The following is a 19799-nucleotide window of genomic DNA, read 5'->3' as shown; positions in this document are numbered from 1 at the left end:
TTGTTGTGATGAGATGGTCCTATGGGGTCTTAGCACGATGACTTTCCGACTGTTTAATACAATAAGATTTGCTTGGCTCTGGCAAGGGAGGGCGATGACTAAGGCGCGCCTTCGGCTCGCTTACTCGTCGCTAGGTTGTCTACGAATCTAGATGTAATATGTACTTCTAGTGTCTTATGTACTACCTTGACAATTGATGAATAAATCAGAAGTTTCCCTAAAAAATACCGACCATATTTTTTCCTCAACGAGTGTATTAGTAGAAAATTAGAAAATGTGAATAAGTCAGCACTAAATCAAATTAAAACTTGTTATTGCATCAAAATTTAAAGCGTATAGTTATAGACCACTTCACACGGTTCAAATAGCCCACAAAACAAAAAAAACCCAACGCCAACAAATGGTGATTATTCTCGGCATCTATCTGAAAGCATCCAGACTAATAACATTCTGTAGAAACACTATATGTAAGACATAAATGGCATGTTTATTGTTGAAGCACGAACGAATTGAATCATCAGTTGCCAGTCATAAGTATAAATAAACTACGAGTCAGACAAAAAAAGCCTTTATATAGAGCATGTTTTATTTCAAGAGCATGCCAGGACGTAGCATGTATATAGAGCATGTCTGCTTGACAATTTTAATAGTCATGTCTGTTGGCGGCAACTTACCGCCCATCATTTTTGACCTGGCTACTTACTTAACATATCATTTGCCTCGAGAACTAACACCAATGCCACACTCCACACGCTCTGTCCACCACTACATATCAACAAACTGTCCATATAAATCTAGAGTCATTGGCCATGAGTCTGTGGGATATTAGAAAACCATAAAACCATAGCCAATCGATGGCTATTACTATGATAATGAAGTTGTTAGTGCATTCTTTTTTGGTACATGGGTTTGAAGCAATGCAGTTTCCACCAACAGGGGGGCTTGAAAGTTTTCCTCCGTGGGTGGATCGTCACACATCTTGGTGGACCAGTGCCACCACTCGTGTGACCATGAAATCGCAGTGGGCGGACTATAGAAACGCACTGCGCCATATCCTCTTTGTGGCCACCAAAGAGGAAAGGTAGTAGGTATCAACGGCGACAGACTCACCAGCAGGAGCGCCCACCCCGACACCCGTTGTTGCAGCCGCCACCCGCCGCTTGACCACCCTTGTGCCATAAAAGTCGATGCCATCGGCGATGGAAGGCTACACAACCAGAGGGACGACGGGGGGTGAGGGAGGATCAGTAGCAGGGGACCATGGGGACGATCCCATATGGAGGATGGGGTGGCGGGGAGAGACGACCTAGAGCCGTGTAGATGCAGGCTTGGTCTGGCCGCTGTGATCTTCTTCTGTGGTCCGATAGCATCTGTAGTTCGTAGCCGCCCGCATACGCTTAATTAATGATGGTGGTGGTCGGAGCTCGGCGAAGAAGGTAGTGGTGGCCGAAGCTTGAGCGGAGAGGGGCGACGACCAAGGTGAGAAATGGAAAGGGGAGGAAGACGACGACGTAGTCACGAAGTGTATGTGTCTTCCCGCCCCTCACCTAGTCAATGATGTGGCCCACTCAATGACGTTTTCGTGTGATTTGGGGCTGCGAGAAACATCCCACGACGAAACGAATGAGTGAACGGTTCGCTCCAGCCGAATCATCTAGCCGCCACACAGGGAGATTCATGCAGAACACCCAACAGCTCGCAGAGTGTTCGCCGGGAGTCATCAAACATCTGACGTTAGTCAGTTATCGTTTCCGTTATATGGAGCATGTTTTTTTTTTCCTCAAGAGCATGCTAGGACACATCACATACATAGAGGATACAACACGTCTGCATGGCAATATTAATAGCCATGTCGGCGGCAACTTACCACCCACCATTTTTACCATGTGAACTGGCTACTTGCCTACTGTACCATTTGCCTTTAGAACTAATAACACCCAATGCCGCACTCCATATGCTCCACCCACCGCTGCATAGTAACAAACCGTCCATAGAAAATCTAGAGTGTTGGCCACAGAGTACGGAGGGATTGAATACTAGAAAACCATAAAACCATGGCCAATCGGTGGCTATTACTATGATCATGAAGTAGTCAGTGCATTCTATTTTGGTGCATGGGTTTGAAGCGACGCAGCTTCCACCAACAAGGGGGACCTGAAAGTCTTCCTCCGTGGGTCGACGGTCGCACATCTCCCAACTGTCCCCAGAGTTTACCGACGACGCAATCCAAAGGCAAGAGAGAAGACCCAACGGCGCGGCCTCCATTAGCATTAGCAGCGAACTGAGCGACGCCGCCGATCAAGAACTGGGAGCAGGACAAGGAAAGGGAGAGATCTTTTCTCCGGCAACAGGAAAAGGCATAAAAAAGAAAAGAAAAGAAGGACGAAAAGGAAATCTTGGCTTCAAGCCGCCTCCTCCTCCTCTCTTCTTCGTCTTCCCCTTTCCCCCTCCTTCGGTCCTCCCTCCGCTGCTGCGTGCGTGCCGATCGAGCCTCGCGCACGCGGAGATAGAACACGTCATCGTCGTCATCCCCTTGTCTCTCTATCTCTCTCTTCACGCGCGGCGCGGGAGCAGGGAGGAGAGGCGACGAGCCGCGGGCGGGGGCGAGGGAGGGAGAAAAACCTGACCCTTTTTTCCTCCCGTCACGTATTAAAAATCCATTTCTTCTCCGTCTTCCCTTTTTCCGCTAATCCCGCTGTCCCTATCCCCTCCCGTCCCCTCGCCGCCGGCCCGGCGCGCCCAGATCGCGACCCCCTCCCCTCCGCCCTCGCCGATCGTCCCGCCCCCGCCGCGCGCTCCTCCGGGGGCTCGCCGTTGTCCGGCGTCGCCTCTCCCGGCACGTCTCGCCCACGTCGGGCGGTTGCTCCGCGCCTCGTCCACGTGCGAGGAGTCGCGGCTGCGGGGGCTTCGAGGGAGCGAGCCAGCGAGCGAGCTCCGGCGCCCATGGTCGACATCCACGAGTGCGCCGTGGTGCTCGTGCAGGAGCCCGACCATGCGGCGGCGGCGGCGGCCAACCCGGACCCGTCCTCGATCTCCGCCGGCGCCTGGCGGCCCTTCGAGGATGCCGCGGCCGCCGTCGTGGGCCGGATCCAGCCGTCTGTCTCCTCCGAGGACCGCCGCGCCGCCGTCGTGCACTACGTCCAGCGCCTCATCAGGTGCAGCGTCGGCTGCGAGGTAACCAGCTACTCCCTTCTTTTTCCGCATGCTCTGATTCTCTAACCCTTATGCTTGCCTTGCTCTATCGTTTGCTTACAAGCTCCGTGTTCCTTTGCGCATCAAGGACATGGGCACGGCGCTGTACCCTTGTTAGTTGTCTCTGACGTTCTCCAGATCATGCCTATGTGGCTGCCTTACGATGGTTTTATTACGAGGATTCCTCGCAGTTGTTAGGATTCATACTCTAGGTCATGGAAATATTGTCTGGATAACCTGCTAGGTGCAATTGGGCAGTGCTGCTGCTCATTTCATAGTTACTATGCTTCCCGTTCTGTTTGGCTCTACCATAATGCCCTAAGTGATTTTTTTATGCTATATCATGCTATCGCTAGTGATGCCGCCAAACTCCCCGACTTTCCCTTTTGCGTCAAGGACATGGGTGCCGCCAAACTCCTCGACTTTCCTTTGTGCGTCAAGACATGGGTGCCATACACTTGTAGTTATATGTGACGTAGTCTCCTGGTCATGTCTATGTAGATGTCTTGGGATGTTTTAGGAGGATTCCTCCCACTTGTTCTGATTCATCCTTTAGGGCATGGAAATGTTGTCTGGATAACCTGCTAGGTGCGATTGTGAAGTGCTGCTGCTCATTTCATAGTTACTATGCTTCCCGTTCTGTTTGGCTCTACCATAATGCCCTAAGTGATTTTTTTATGCTATATCATGCTATCGATAGTGATGCCGCCAAACTCCCCGACTTTCCCTTTTGCGTCAAGGACATGGGTGCCGCTAAACTCCTCGACTTTCCTTTGTGCGTCAAGACATGGGTGCCATACACTTGTAGTTATATGTGACGTAGTCTCCAGGTCATGTCTATGTAGATGTCTTGGGATGTTTTAGGAGGATTCCTCACACTTGTTCTGATTCATCCTTTAGGGCATGGAAATGTTGTCTGGATAACCTGCTAGGTGCAATTGTGAAGTGCTGCTGCTCATTTCATAGTTACTATGCTTCCCATTCTGTTTGGCTCTACCATAATGCCCTAAGTGATTTTTTTATGCTATATCATGCTATCACTAGTGATGCCGCCAAACTCCCCGACTTTCCTTTTTGCGTCAAGGACATGGGCGCCGCCAAACTCCCTGACTTTCCTTTGTGCGTCAAGGACATGGGTGCCATACCCTTGTAGTTATATGTGACGTAGTCTCCGGGTCATGTCTATGTAGATGTTTTGGGATGTTTTAGGAGGATTCCTCACACTTGTTCTGATTCATCCTTTAGGGCATGGAAATGTTGTCTGGATAACCTGCTAGGTGCAATTGTGAAGTGCTGCTGCTCATTTTATAGTTACTATGATTGAGTTTTTGTTTAACTCTACTGTAATGTGCTAATGGCTGAAATATGTTTTTTAACGCCAGCGCTGGTGATGCCACCAAACTGATGTATAAGTTGGTATATTAGAGATCCTGCTCTCATGGTGCTGGAGAGCTAGATTTATCATGCTTTAATTGGGCCCAAATGTTTTTATGCCATTAGTGGGCATGCATTCTAGTTTCTCACGTTGCATGGTTTAATGGTGGTCTATTTATGTGAGTGTGAATTGATGAATGACACGTGTCTGGGCACTGCATCGAACAACATCGACTTTGTTGACCTTGGGGTGGCCAGTTGGTTGTATACGTACGTAAATTAGTGACCGTTCTCATGATGTGGCTCTCACGGGTCTTTTGGTGCCCTTATTTTATATTTGCACGTGCAAGAAATTTCATGTCCTGACTTCATCGGTATATTTATGAATTTGAGTAAGGTGATATTTGCATATATGTTGCCTATTAGGTATATGTCGTTTTTGGATTATTGTTAATATGAAACACATGAGGTCTGGTGAGTGGTTGCCATAACTTGAGATGAATGGCACGTGTACGTTTATTTTGGTTTATAGTGAGAATCAGTAGATTGGAAGGGTTCCTTATTTGTGTCATGCATGCTCGAGTGCTTTTGCTAGATGATACATCACATGACAAACATGCAAGTAATATCGGCACTTCTGGCACGTGTTTGAGTCATCTCTGTGACACAGATGTTTGTGCTGTCTATACGCCTCACCATTAGCATCGACGACGAGGAGGTTGTGCAGTACAACTTTCTATACACCTTGAAGTTTGCACTTTCAGGGTCCTCTTTAGATGAATTGTTCTATACAGAAATGGAGTATCGGTTATTAAGTACAGATTTGTGCACTAAACAGCAAAACAAGTATACACATAAAAGTTCTTCAAGAGGTTCACAGTGAGTTGTTCTATGAAGAGTCCATTTATTATATTAGGTATCAACATGGTCTTAGATAGATAACCTGGAAATCTCAGATTTCATCGTGTACACAAATGGGAAAATAATTATTGCTTGAGATTTTGTTCCCCTGCCGAGACTGGTGCATCTTATTTTTAATAATTGGACAGAATGTGAAGTATACAATTAACCTCTTCTTTTCTGTGTGGAAAACATAGGTGTTTCCGTTTGGATCTGTTCCACTGAAAACATATCTTCCTGATGGAGATATCGACTTGACTGCATTTGGTTCCACAAGCTCTGATGAAAACCTAGCAAATGAGGTTCGCGCTGTTCTGGAATCAGAAGAACTGAGGAAAGATGCTGAGTTTGAAGTGAAGGATGTCCAGTATATCCATGCTGAGGTTTGCCGCTTTGACTGTGTTTTTTCAATATTACCAATTAGACCTAATTCACACGCTTCTAAGTTGCTGCTATGACTCCCGACATATGCTTGTTTTTTATTTGCTCTATACAATGTCAGGCAGTGTACATTTATATTTAATTTATCCAGCTATCTTTCAATGTCATCGAAACATTTCTGTCTTACCATACATGGTACTAGTGACAATAGAATAAATAATCCATCTTTGCATACAGTATCAATAACACATGTGAATATCCCAATGTTAGTGGCATACTGCCAATGATAAAATAAGTACTCCCTCCGTCTCAAAATTCTTGTCTTAGATTTGTCTAAATACGGATGTATCAAGTCTCGTTTTAGTATTAGATACATCCATATGTAGACAAATGATACATCCGTATCTAGACAAATCTAAGACAAGAATTTTGGGGCGGAGGGAGTAGTTGACTGCATTCAAGTGTACTGTCCAGTAGTTGACTGCATTTTTTCTTTGTTCTTCCTGTGCACATGGATATATCGATATCATAGATCATTTTGGAAGGTCACCTTTTGTATTGAACTGCTAGGGATTGTGCAGTGGTGGACATGCTGTCGCATAACAATTCTGTATTTATCGTCCAAATGTTTCAAATGACAAGTCTTTCCGATGGCAGGTGAAGCTGGTCAAATGCCTTGTGCAAAATATTGTTGTAGACATTTCATTCAATCAGATTGGTGGACTCTGTACGCTTTGTTTTCTTGAGCAGGTAACATCTCAAAAGCTGAAACATGTTGTCGATTGTGTTTTTTCCTTTAATGCACAGATCTATCTTCTATCTTATATTTGATGCAATAAAAATAATCTTTCTCTTTCTTATGTGGCACTCCCTCTGTAAAGAAATACAAGAGCGTTAGTGATCTAAACGCTCTTATATTAAACGCTCTTATATTTCTTTACAGAGGGAGTAGGACTTAGGGTGAAAGGTTTTCTTAAGTCAGCCTGCTCATTGGCATGCATGTTTATAACCATTATGTTTTACAGGTTGATGAAAGATTTGGAAAAAAACACCTTTTCAAGAAAAGCATAATGCTGATAAAAGCCTGGTGTTATTATGAAAGCCGCATTCTCGGTGCCCACCATGGTTTAATTTCTACCTACGCCTTGGAGATATTGGTGCTATATATTTTCCATCTTTTCCACAAGTCTTTGGATGGTCCATTAGCTGTAAGTTCTGACTTAAATTTGTATTCCACATTTGTAAAATTGCTGCTGACCTAGGTTACACAAATTCCAACCCCATGGGTGACATAACTGTTTCCTCTGCTGCAGGTCCTCTATAGATTTCTGGACTATTATAGCAAATTTGACTGGGATAACAAGGGTATAAGCTTGTATGGTCCTGTACCATTGTCTTCCTTACCTGAGCTAGTTTGTAAGTGAATGCAGTCTGATCTGTTCGTTTGGTTGAAATTTTGTTGTCATAATTGGTCATCACATAGTTTTTCTTGCGCAGCCGAAGCACCAGACACTCATGATGTTGATTTCCTTAAGCGGGAGGAGTTTCTCAAAGAATGTGCACAAAGGTTTACTGTCCCCCCTAGGAACTTTGAGAGAAATACTCGACTGTTCTCAAGAAAATTTCTCAACATAGTGGATCCACTGAAGCAGAACAACAATCTTGGGCGTAGTGTCAGCAAAGGTTTCTTCTCTGCTTCATCATGAAATTTGTTTGTACAGAGGAAAAGTGCGCTTGAAATTGTGCCATGCAACTTTAGTCAACTTAGAATGACTTGATGCTTAAACTTGATAGTTCTCAACTTACATTATTTGTGAATTCATTTTGGTCTCGTGAGTTGCCTCTCAGGGGAAGAATGTGGGTTGACTTCTTTTTTGTCAAATTTGAATACTTGCATTGCATGTAGCTGAGGTCAGCTTTTGGGCATAATCATCTCACCATCAGCTCACATAATCAGCTCACATAATGGGTGGTTGCATCTGGCTTCCCACATTTCGTAGCTTTACTGTTGATGTTTGCTTGTCTAAATTTGGGTTTTTGTATCTACTTCCTCTAAACTTGATTGTTTTAAATTTTACCACTAACTGCAACTAGTGTTATTTGGTCTGTCTTGCTTTTGCTACATTCTTGCTGCTGCTTGTCCATGCTTTGTTTCTCAGCGGGCCAAGATATTTATTTCAGTTCAGCACAGAAGCAAACTTTCAGCTACTTAACCAAGCAGTACCACTGTGCTCACTTGCACTGCATAATAAGCTAGAACTTGGATACTGATGGCATTGATTTATTTTATGTTGCATGGATAGTTGTGGTTTGAACCCAACCCACAAGCATTATGGTATGCTGCACAGTTACTTTTGTGCATTAAGCTGTTGCTTTGCTGTTTATTGTCCAAGATGCTTATAGCAGATTTTTTTAATTTGCTGGCCTAATATCACTCTGATGCGCAGGTAACTTCTATCGGATACGCAGTGCATTTGATCTTGGTGCCCGGAAGCTTGGGAAGATCCTTCAAGTGCCTATCAATTCTGCTGTGCCTGAAGTGAATCAGTTTTTTAGGAACACATTGAAGCGAAATCACACTATGGTAAGGCCAGATGTGCAGGACATTGCACTGGACTTCAATATTGAAAGAGACAACAAAGGTTTAGACCGTAATTCTTTTGGTGATCTATCTGATCAGTTCAACAGCATCAGTATTTCAGATGTCAATAACCATGGGTCTCTGAAGGAAAAAGAACAAAATCCTATGGTTGAGCATGAGGAAATGAAGTCTGTTTCAAATCCTGTAACAAGTTCTATTAGTACGAGGAATAACAGTGACTTCTGTGAGACTGCACCATCAACTAGTGAAACCTTGTCACCTGGGAAAGCTCTCTATGCACCACATCTCTTGTATGAGCCAGGAAATGGGAAGGTTGGTGCCAATCATGATATAAACTTGGCACACCATGGGATGACATCGAAAGGGTACCCAGGAACTAAGTATCGCAATGAGAATTCACATCCAGTGGATAACTGCTTACCACCAGCTAAGAACTCAGATAGCAATGGGGCACATATTAAAGAGGCAGGTGGTGATGGAGGTGCAATCAATGACATTTTATCAGATCTTGCTGGAGATCACGGAACAAATTTGTATAATCTTTCCTATGCACAAGGGTGCCAACAAGATTACCCAGTAAACCATGATTACCCGGTTAATCAAGTTTACTATCAAATGCCTGCTCCACCACCTGCACAATATCAGAACAATCGCTCACCAAATGGCCATAGCAGAAAAAATGGTTATGGCTATGCTGGTACAAGTGGAATATCCCCTGGTTCTTATCCATCTGGCTATTTCGTTGTAAGACCATTTTATCAACCGGATGATACTATGCGAGCTCGTGGAACAGGCACCTACTTTCCTGACCCAGTATGTTCCCTTTTTGTACATTATTATGCTTATATACAACTTGAAGTCACATTGAAATTCACTACATCTGGCATTTCCCTACATATTCATTTCATTTCACGTTTATGCATATGTAGATGCTGAGATGAACCACTACTACTTTTCCTGTGTACTTGAATAATTTCCTTATTGGAGTTACTGTACCTTCTGTACATGAGGCTGAAAAATAACCCTACTACTTTTATGTTTCTGTTGCAGAATTAGGTTACTTTTGCAAGGTTAATGCGCATTTGTGTTGTTTCGGCTTGTCTGTCTTGTGTTTTCCCTGAGTTTGTCTGTCTTTTTGGATATTGCAGACTTTGTGCAAGGACAGGCCACCTGCTGGACGAGGGGAAAGAGGAAGACATAGTTTCCATCCAAATCACTATCACAGGGCTCACCGCTATCCCAGAATGGATATGCCTTCAGATATGGTGCTGTCGGAGGAATGGAGGCAAGTGCCAGTGCCACCATTGCAGATTTACATTCCTGGTGCAAGTGATCATGGAATTCCCTCCCCGTTGAATATACCATTATCATCTCCATCCCCCCGGGCTCCAAGGGATGGTATTCATCGCAATGGTTTTATTCACCCACAAGACAATAAACTTGAATTTGGGACTTTGGGGGCATTGCCTTTGGAAGTTAAGGGTACTTCTCAAGACCATCCTAGCAAATCTAGTTCTGCCGCCAACAGTCAATCTTCTGCACCTGTAAGCCCTGTGTCTTCAGCATTAAATCCTGGAAAGGGTTCTAATCGGATGAGGTACGTATGATGCATTACTTTAGTCGTCAAAAGTATTAACACCGTCTCTTTCATGGGAGGGCCACCTAGCTGGTAGCTTTATCTTTAGATGTTACAGCTGGATTATTATCTATTGACACGCACTTCCTTTAATATATTTTTAGTGTTAGGTCAGAGCTTCTGCAAAATATATTAGTATGGTCATTATCCAGATCACCGTATTATGGTCTGCCCTTGCTCTCCCACATTACTAAAAACCAGTGCCCGCTATTTTCCGTACTTCACTAAAAGGACCGTCCACGTTAATCTTCATCGCTTCTGTTTTATGTGTTAATGTCTTTCCTTTGGGATACTCCTAATTAGCATGGCCGAACCCGTCCACTCTTATGTTACATTAATCTTCATCGCTCCTGTCTGTTATGTCTTTCCTTTGGGATAATGTTGATTATTGATCATCCCAGTAGTATGGTTAAAGACTGGGCAGTTTAACATGTGCCATCCCCTGTAGGCTTCTGATTGGTATATGGCATTCATGCATTTCTCTTGTCTTGTTTGTTGCCGCATTCACCTTTAACTTGTATGCTTTCAGCATTGAATCATTCACAATTGGTAATCGCGTATGTACAATTTGCAGGAATGGTGGGCCATATCATCTTAAGGACAACGGAGATTTCCCGCCACTCTCCAGCTGACGCAAGACATAGTTGACCATCATGTACCAAAGACATGTCAAGCCAAGAGAAAGATGCCGCTACATCGTGCACACCCGGTGCGGCAATAGCAGAGGGTTAATCTACAAAATAATTCACCATCATGTACATCCTGACTTTAACTTGTCGTTCCCAAGTCGTCGTCAGATTTTCACCATGCCGCCGGAACGCAGCCTGCGCTGCTGTGACTGGAATCTCATGGTGTCCCCCCATTTCCCTCAAAAAAGAAAAGAAGAGGAAAAGAAAGAATAAGCACAGCTTAATCTCTGTCTGTGCCATGTAGATACTTTGTTGGGGGGAAGAAAAAGAGCTAGCCTAGCTTGTGTTGTTTTGTGGTGATAGTGTAATCTGTCTGGTTCTCGGAGAGGCCTTTGTGTTGGAAGGCCCCTTGCCCGAAGTAACAGTAGATGCTTGATGAAATTGGTAGGTACAGAGTTAAAACTGTATGTGATGTTAGATTTACAGTTGGTCGGAAAATTAACCAGAGATAGTCATAGTTGTGCTTCATCACCGTTGCGACCAATGTCTACCCTTGTTCTTGTGCTTGTGTTCTACTACCATATCGTTCGTACTGTAGATTTTAGACGAAGCAGGGGAGAAAATCATGATGCAGAAGAAAAATCATGATGCTGGTTCTCGAGAGTGGAGCTTGAGAGGTTGGGCGCTCATCGCAGCGTCTTGTTCCTGGCGGTCCAGTCCATGGTTATCACAGCAGGAGGATGGAGGCTGTGAGCGAGTCCAGTACGGTCTACCCAAGTCAAAGTCCGGTAGTCCACGATGCATGCGTCTGCTACACTAGTGTGCTCTCACCGTCACACAATCTTATTCAGACTAAGCTTTGGTAGGCCCCTGGAATTCATATATGATCTGCAAATGCGCTGGTGCACCAGGCGCCAGCTCCAGGAGACCAAGCGTATATGCATATTACTCCCTTCGTCTGGAGTCACTTATTCTGGGGGCGGAGGCAGTACTACGTACTGACCAACCAGTCAAATTGATAGTGGTGGAAAAAGAAGCGACAGCTGAAAGACCAGACCGAAGTCATTGTGGAATGCATCAACGCGTCTTGCAAAGAGTCATGCATAAATAACAGCAGCAGTAGCATAGCATTCGATGTTACATTTGATTTAGGCATCTGAACATAACTTCACAGAGAAAGCCAGCTCTTGTGTGTGTGTGTGAGAGAGAGAGAGCCAGCTCTTGTGTTCAAGAGAGAGAGAGAGAGCCAGCTCTTTTATAGCTGTTTCTGAGAGCTCTAGTATGCATCATTTAGAGCATCTCCAGCCGCGTCCCCAACAGGCCCGCCCAAACTATTTTTTTCGGCGCCGGCGCCAAAAAAACGCCTCAGTCGCGTCCTCAGAACGCCGAAAATCGCCGGTTCGGCCCTTTTTTCCGCCCGGCGGTCACAGGCCGAACCCGACGCACTGGGGGGCAATTGGGGGCTCCGGCGCAAGGGAAAAGCACGGCTGGCCCACACCATCAGGGGAAAAGTCAAGGTTTTCTTCCCCAACTCGCCTCCCACCCCCGCGCCCTCGGCCGCCACTAGCTATATCCCGGCGCCGCCCGCCGCCCTTCACCGCTAGATAGCCATTCTCCGCCGGAAAAATAGCAGAGCTTCGCCACGACAGCCCCTCCAACAGCAGCTGTGCGTTTCCGGCCGCCGTTTCCGGCCACGGAGGTGCAGTTTAGCGGCGGGTACACGCCCACCGGGCGCAAGGTGTTCGGCGATTTGCCTGCCTCGGCGATGGACTCGGATGACGAGGAAGCGCTCACCGCGCTGCTGGAGGAGAAAGCCGAGGCCGACGTCCAGGAAGAAGAGCATCTCATGGTGCTCGCCGCCCTCGCCCAGCTGCCGGCGAGCAATGAAAAGCCGCGGCGAGGTGGCTCGGCGCCGGGGCGGGTGAAAGCAAAGAACCGGCATTGTCTCGAAGGCTACTGCATGCTCTACTCCGACTACTTCGCCGATGCTCCACTTCACGGCGAGAAAACATTTCGGCGCCGTTATCGGATCAGCCGAAAGCTCTTCCTCAGGATTATGAATTCCATCCGGGAGTTCAACAACTACTTCAAGTGCAAGATGGATTGCACCGGCGCCCTTGGATTCACCTCCATCCAGAAGTGCACGACAGCGATGAGGATGCTTGCATACGGAGCTTCCGGCAATTCACTCGACGATTATGGGCGCATGGCCGAGTCCACCAGCATAGAGTGTTTCTATAAGTTCTGTCGGACAGTGGTGGCAGTGTTTGGACTGCAATACTTGAGAACACCCAATGCAGAAGACACTGCTCGGATCCTAGCACAGAATGCAGCAAGAGGATTTCCTGGGATGCTTGGAAGCATCGACTGCATGCATTGAAAATGGAAGAATTGCCCATTTGCTTGGCAGGGGATGTACAAAGGCGCCAAAGGCGGTTGCAATGTGGTACTTGAGGCGGTGGCCACACAGGACCTTTGGATTTGGCACTCCTTCTTTGGTATGCCAGGAACTCACAATGACATCAACGTGTTGCAGTGCTCTCCTGTCTTTGCTAAGCTTGTTGAAGGTCATTCTCCTCCGGTGATCTTTGAGATCAATGGGCGGCACTACAACAAGGGGTACTATCTAGCTGATGGCATCTATCCGAGATGGTCGACATTTGTGAAGACGATCTCAAACCCTGTGCCAGGAGGCAAGAACGCCTGGTTTGCGAAGATTCAGGAGGTTTGCAGGAAGGATGTCGAGCGGGCATTTGGTGTGCTCCAATCTCGATTTGCTGTTGTCCGGTACCCCGCTCAGACCTGGTCCAAAGATCAAATGTGGGAGATTATGACTTGCTGTGTCATCTTGCACAACATGATCATCGAGAGCGAGCAATAAGACCCAGTGTTTGACACTAAACCATACTACAGGCAGGGTCCTCTAGCCGAAGTTGATCACCAGCTACCGGCAACCTGGACTGCCTATCTCAGTATGCGTCAGGAGATCCGAGACCCACAGGTGCATCATCAATTGCAGAAAGATCTGATTGAGCACCTATGAAGGCTCAAGGGGGACGACGGGCGCGACGTGTGATGAAATATGAGTTTTTATTTGTTGAACTATATAATTTGTATTGAACTTTTTGTTGTTGTACTATTTTGTTGAAGTATTTGATTTTTCTGTGATGAAATATGTGATAAGAAAAAAATGTGTTGATAATTGAACGCCGAGATACGGCGAACCACGCCGAATATGGGCCTATTCTCGCCCATATGGGCCTTTTATTCGCCGAAATGGGGCTGAAAAGTGAGCCAATTTCAACGCCTGGGGGCGACGGCTGGACGCAAAACCGCCCCCAACGCCGATTGTATCGCCGGCTCGCCCCCAGGGGACGATTTTTATGCGTCCTGGGGGTCCAACAGCTGGAGATGCTCTTACTGATCTTCCCCGAGAGCCAGACAGACGCACACCCACCAGAACCGAACCGAACGGTTCGGTTAAACCGAATGCCCAGTCCTCCTGCACAGGTCGCACACCCCTCTGCCTGGGAATGGCAAGATTAACGCATGGTGTTACCAGAACATGCACACCTATACAGGATGGAACAATGGCGGTGTTTCTTTTGTCACATCCCGACGTGCCAAAAGTTGTTGTGGCCCACCACCTATCACCATACACCGTCCGCTCAAGTCGGGAAAATATCTAGTGCTACCAACCTTTAGGTGCTACCGTGATATAAGCTTCTGGGCCGTCGGATTTTCATATCAGATGGCTCTCAACAACTCTACAACAGTTGCAAAAAAGCCTACGAGGAGTCTAAAAATTGTGTATAGGTCCAGCAGATCCAACAGCTCCCGGATGCCGTCCGATCTAAGAATCCGACGGCCCAGATGCCCGTATCACGGTAGCATCTAAGTCTTGATAGCACCAGATACTCTCGTCACCCTTTTTACTAGTCAGATGGCATTCATCATCGCTCGCATTTACCTTCTGTGCCAGCTCGTTCGCATGTGAATAAATTACTCAAAACCACCACATTTGTGACAAGGATACTTCAAAACTATTGCTTTTTGTCAAAAATCACAAAAAACCATCACTTCTGCGTAAAGTGAATAACAAAATGCACTAATTCCAAACTGAGCAGTGTCTAACAACAAAATTGACAGGTGGGACCTATCTATCAGGCTAATCTGGCGAAGACTAATCCTAATCAATGTGTTGACCTGCTGAGTTGAGTTGGACAGAGTCCCATATGTCAGCCACACATTTTATTTTCCCCTCTTAATTTTCTTCCTCTCCACATGGACAGGAACGCCACTGCACTGCACGCCGCCCTTGTTGGTCGATGGTCACGCCAAGCTCTGGCCGCCCCCGTGCTTGCAGCGCCCGCCGGGAGGCCCTGGCTGCGCACGTCGTCGTGGAACGCCATGTGCAGGCCCGTGCTCGCGGCGCCCGCCGGGATGGCCTGGTCGCGCCCGCGCTCATGGTGGTTCCCTGTGGTGGAGCGCCCTCGCCGCACCTGTGCTGGAGGCGGTGTGCTAGGGCCTCGTCGCGCCGCACGCGCACAAGAAAAATTGGGGCCCGTCACCGACGACTACCCCAGCACTACCAATGATTTTGACTCCGGCGGCGCGGGGAACGACCAGATCCAGAGCGTAGGGAGGCGGGGAAGGTCTAGGGCAAGGCAGGAGCCTGCCGCCCGAGCCGCCCGCAACACGGTGGTACGCGAAGGAATCAATCTGCCCCGGCCAGCAGCAGGTCAACGTCGTCGCTCCCGTTTCGGTCGATCCGCCTGCTCCCGCATCCATTTGCTACCTGCTCACGCCGCTTGCTTCTACTTCTCGCTCAGGATGGGGGGAGTGTGATCCAGTGCTTGCGCCGGCGAGGCAGAGGCCTCAGGCTCAACCACAACCGGCAATGGCGACGGTGGCCTCTGCCTCGGCCCGAGTAGGACGGGTCGCGACCACAGGCTCAACCGTGGCCAGCAACGGCGACGGTGGCCTCTGCCTCGGCCGAGGGTAGGACGGGCGGCGGCCACAGGGTTGATCACAGCCGGCAATGGGTCTGTCCCACCGGAGTGGGCCGGCGACAAGAAGAGAAATACGTAGGAAGGAAGGAGAGGAGAGAGGAGATAAGAGGTGTGGCTTACAGGTGGGCCCCTGTCCACCTTAGCAAGTCAAACATCAACTAGGACTAGTCTTTGCCACATCAGCACAGACATATAGGTCCCACCTAGTAGTTTTGTTGTTAGTCACGACTCAAGTCATTTAGTATGATTTGTTACTCACTTGACGCAAAAGTGATGGTCATTTATGATTTTTGACAAAAATGATGGTTTTGAGGTACCCTAGCCACAAATGTGATGATTTTGATCCATTTACTCTTCACATGTCCAGCTGCGCGCGATGAAACAATTGTGCCTAGCTTGTACGCCTAGAACCCTCCACTGCCTATTACTAGCAAACGAGCATGCGGGATAGAGAACTCATCTCGAGGGATTGTTTAACGGACAGAAGAATGTCCACATAAGTTCGCGTCCTTGGCCAGGTGCACTAGAAACTTAGACACCATTTCTTCCCTGTCCCCGGCGATCATTCCTATTAGACGTGATATATTCCCAATTTTCTGTGATGTAGACTTCGATTACCATTCAACTTTTGACAAGACCAAGCACCATACAATTTTCCTATCCTCAGTACAAGGGTTCTCGAGATTCAACAGATTCTTTCCGTTGGTACCACTTCAATTCTTAAAAGAGAAGAGAAAATACGGCAATGGAAGTGTGCAGGAAGCGGACCAAAGACACGGTTTCCTCGTGCGATGTAGTATATGCACGCACGTATGGTCGAAAAAAATAAGGGTTCAGACGCGCTTTTGATTTGTTTCATATATGGAGCTGAGTCATATCCTGATCGCTTCTCACGAGATGCACTTCACCGGCCATCACCAAACAAAATTAGGAGAATAAAACGAACAGACAAGCCGGCACTCCCCACTCCCTACGCGAATGACTGGATGGTGTCGAACTGGATACACAACGAGGCGCTGTCGCCAAATTTGTTTTTAAGAAGGATCCACAACGAGGCGGCAAAGACGAATATAATTTACCCAATGTGTACGGTGGGGAAAAAGAATACCCCGGCCACTGTCACATGAAATGAAGGGAGCAGCATTGCGATAAGCTCTACTGACCAAGGCTCCAATGATCATGGCGAACCGAGATCCTTCCCCTATCTTGTAGACAGCGTGTCGCTTTCCCTTTGTTTTCGTGATTTGTTTCCCCCCTTTACCTGCATAACCCAGCTTGAGGCACTACCTTAGTGAGTTGTCGTTTTCGCTCATGGTCTCATTTTTATTTTGCATAGAAAAACGGAGAGAATAAATTTATTTAATTTTTTATGTGGTTTGTTTTGATTCATATACATGGATTTTAACGGAGGCTTTTCCTAAGAATTCTTTTTCACTATAATTCACACCTAAAAATTCTGTTAACTCAAATCAGGAGTTTCTATATAGTTTAATGAATTCTATTCCGCTGATTTTACAAGCTCATGCTTTTACACAAGTTTGCTCCGTTGAGATTGTGGCCCAAAGACAACAACAAGTTTTGCTCACGGCGCACCATCGATGGGTGTGGTAGAAAGAAGACTTTGTCACTCCCGACGATTTGGATGTGTTTTCCAATTTCAGCAGGGACGTTTTCAAGGATTTGTGTTTTCACCTTTCCGCAAAAAATAAGGCTTCAATGATAAGTCTCTAGTTTAATTTCCTGTTGCAATGACTATTTTTATTCCCCGTGATTTTTTTTTTGAAAAAATGGCTATTTTTATTGCTCCTTTTCTTTTTGCATGTTGTGAGCGTCTATATTTTTTGTTTCTTAAAGTAAATAATGTGCCTAATTTTTTTCGTGGGTATCTCGGCCCCAGTAGATGTTACTGAATTTGGCTGTCCCTGTGTTGGCGTCTGCTTTACTTGTCTATCTAGTCCACCACATTCTGCAAGTTGTCGATTTGTTTGGAATATCTCGGACGGATTTGCCATCATCCATGTGGCGATGAGCATCCGAGTCATCCCTGAGCCAGAGATGGTGATCTACCCAGCCAGCCCAGAAGAAAACATCAACTTTGCCGGGCAAAGAAAGAAAACAGAGTATGCGGTGGCTCGAGGTCGAATGCTCGATAGGTGGTGGTGTGAGATGCGGACGGGGCGTGGCAGTGACCCATCATGGATCAACACGTAGGAGTACATCTGAAGACATGGACATAGAGTATGCTCGTCGTGGCATTATTGCGACGCGGCGACCCACCGCGTCCAGATGCTCAATCAATTTCCTGCGCTCGCTCAACCAACCACCCTACTCATTTCCTTCGATGGATTGGGTGCTAGTGGTGGTACTGATTGCTTAGCTTAAGGCTGCTATGAAAATCTGCCAAATCTGTACTTTCTGGATGACAGGTAGATTTTCTTCTTTAACAAGACTCTATATATGAGTGAGTTGCCCTTGACTGGGTGAATACATGTTAAAACCCATATTTTGGGTATAGTTTGTTTGCCTACATACTTCTCAGCCGGGTTGAGAAGAAACGCACACATGTTGTTTGGTTGCATGCTTGTTTTAACTGAAAAAGGCTTTCGTCCCGTTTTATATTATAAAGCAAATCGCTCAAGCCAAACATCCAACAAGGTTCACACACACAAGTCTCAACACAAAGAGGTAGCAAAGGGTTAATGCTGAGGGCACAGCTCAACAAGCCCTGTAAACAGAAAAACTCTCACACACAGCAGCCCAGACAACGGGACTAGTCGGGCCCCGGAGGAGGCGACGGCAGCGGGGGCGCCACGTGGAAGGCCATCGATCGAAGGTCGGCGAGGAGGGTGTTGATGGCCTCACAGTCCTGTGGGCGGCTAAGCGGCCGCCAGAGCTGCAAGTAACCACACATTTTGAAGATCGCGCCAGTCGCACGTCGAAGAGGAACATTCTGAATCACAAGCTTATCGCGGATGGTCCAAAGCATCCAGACAAGGACCCCAACGCACATCCATCTAATATGGCGTTAGCGGGGCGGGGGGGGGGGGGGTGTGGAGGCGTGGATTTCAGCAAGCAAGTCGGGAAATTGGTGTTGCACCACTGTCCACCGACCGTCTCACGGAAACAGGATCAAAGGAACTGGGCTGTGGGGCAAGAGAAGAAGATGTGGTCCATTACGCTTAAGGACCTCAACCCCAGAAGGGAGGCGGCTCTGGATCCATTGCCATATGAAGATCCTGATCTTCAGAGGTAGCCGAATGTCCCAAATCAGGCTAAAGGGCTCGGGGGCCGACGAGGGGGCGATGGCCGAGTAAAGGGACTTAGTGGAGAAGCAGCCGGAGGGCTCCAGTCGCCAAGATGGAGTCAGGGGCGCCCTCGACATCCATCGGGAGATGGGTGATGTCCTGGAGGAGTGCATCCCAAGCGGCCACCTCAAGCGGGCCAAAGGGGCGACGAAAGGCGAGGCGCCCTAAGTCAATAAGGGCCGCCTCGACAGAGACCCGAGGGTCCACCGCAATGGCAAAGAGCTCCGGGAAACGCGCGGCCAGGGGGAGGACGCCGATCCAACGATCGAACCAAAACAGGGTCGAGGATCCGGAGCCAACCGGGATGGACGTGCCAATGCGGAGTACAGGTAGCAGTTGGATCACGGCCTGCCAGAACTGGGAGCCACCGGATCGCTGACAAAATGCGAGTGGCTGGCCCAGAAGGTACTTGTTCCGGATGATGGTAAGCCAAAGGCCTCCTTCCCCATTGGCGATGCGCCAAAGCCATCGGGTCAGGAGAGCAATGTTCATGCGCCGAGAGGACAAGATCCCAAGGCCACCCTGGTCCTTGGGTTTGCAGATGTCGGGCCGGCTCACCATATGGTACTTCTGCTTACCACCCTCGCCAGCCCAGAAGAATCTGGATTGGTACTTGGCGATCTCCTGATGGAGCGTCTCATGAAGGATATAGAAGCTCATGAGGAACCAAAGAAGGCTAGCAAGAGAGGAGTTGATGAGGATCATGCGGGCGGCCTTCGTAAGCCACCTCCCTTTCCAGGGCTCAACCTGGTGCTGCATCCGGGTCAT

At 47.5% G+C, this 19799-nt stretch overlaps 1 protein-coding gene and 1 long non-coding RNA gene across 2 annotated transcripts; both read left to right on the top strand.

The window, feature by feature from the left end:
• The first annotated feature begins 2213 nt into the window (after window positions 1-2213).
• LOC125551090 (uncharacterized) lies at window positions 2214-11242 on the top strand. Its single transcript, XM_048714242.2, has 9 exons — window positions 2214-3174; window positions 5664-5849; window positions 6505-6597; window positions 6873-7055; window positions 7161-7263; window positions 7345-7530; window positions 8295-9262; window positions 9598-10046; window positions 10660-11242. The coding sequence occupies exons 1-9, from the start codon at window positions 2944-2946 to the stop codon at window positions 10715-10717; spliced, it is 2457 nt and encodes an 818-aa protein (XP_048570199.1). The 5' UTR covers window positions 2214-2943; the 3' UTR covers window positions 10718-11242.
• A 3477-nt stretch (window positions 11243-14719) lies between these two features.
• Window positions 14720-16077, top strand: LOC125551091 (uncharacterized). Its single transcript, XR_015600510.1, has 2 exons — window positions 14720-15455; window positions 15547-16077. It is a non-coding gene; the product is annotated as an uncharacterized LOC125551091 (long non-coding RNA).
• Window positions 16078-19799: the final 3722 nt, after the last annotated feature.

Source organism: Triticum urartu, chromosome 4A (assembly GCF_056163025.1).
Source record: "Triticum urartu cultivar PI428250 chromosome 4A, HENAU_Tu73, whole genome shotgun sequence".
Classification (NCBI taxonomy): domain Eukaryota; kingdom Viridiplantae; phylum Streptophyta; class Magnoliopsida; order Poales; family Poaceae; genus Triticum; species Triticum urartu.
This window is presented reverse-complemented; position numbering and strand designations above follow the sequence as displayed.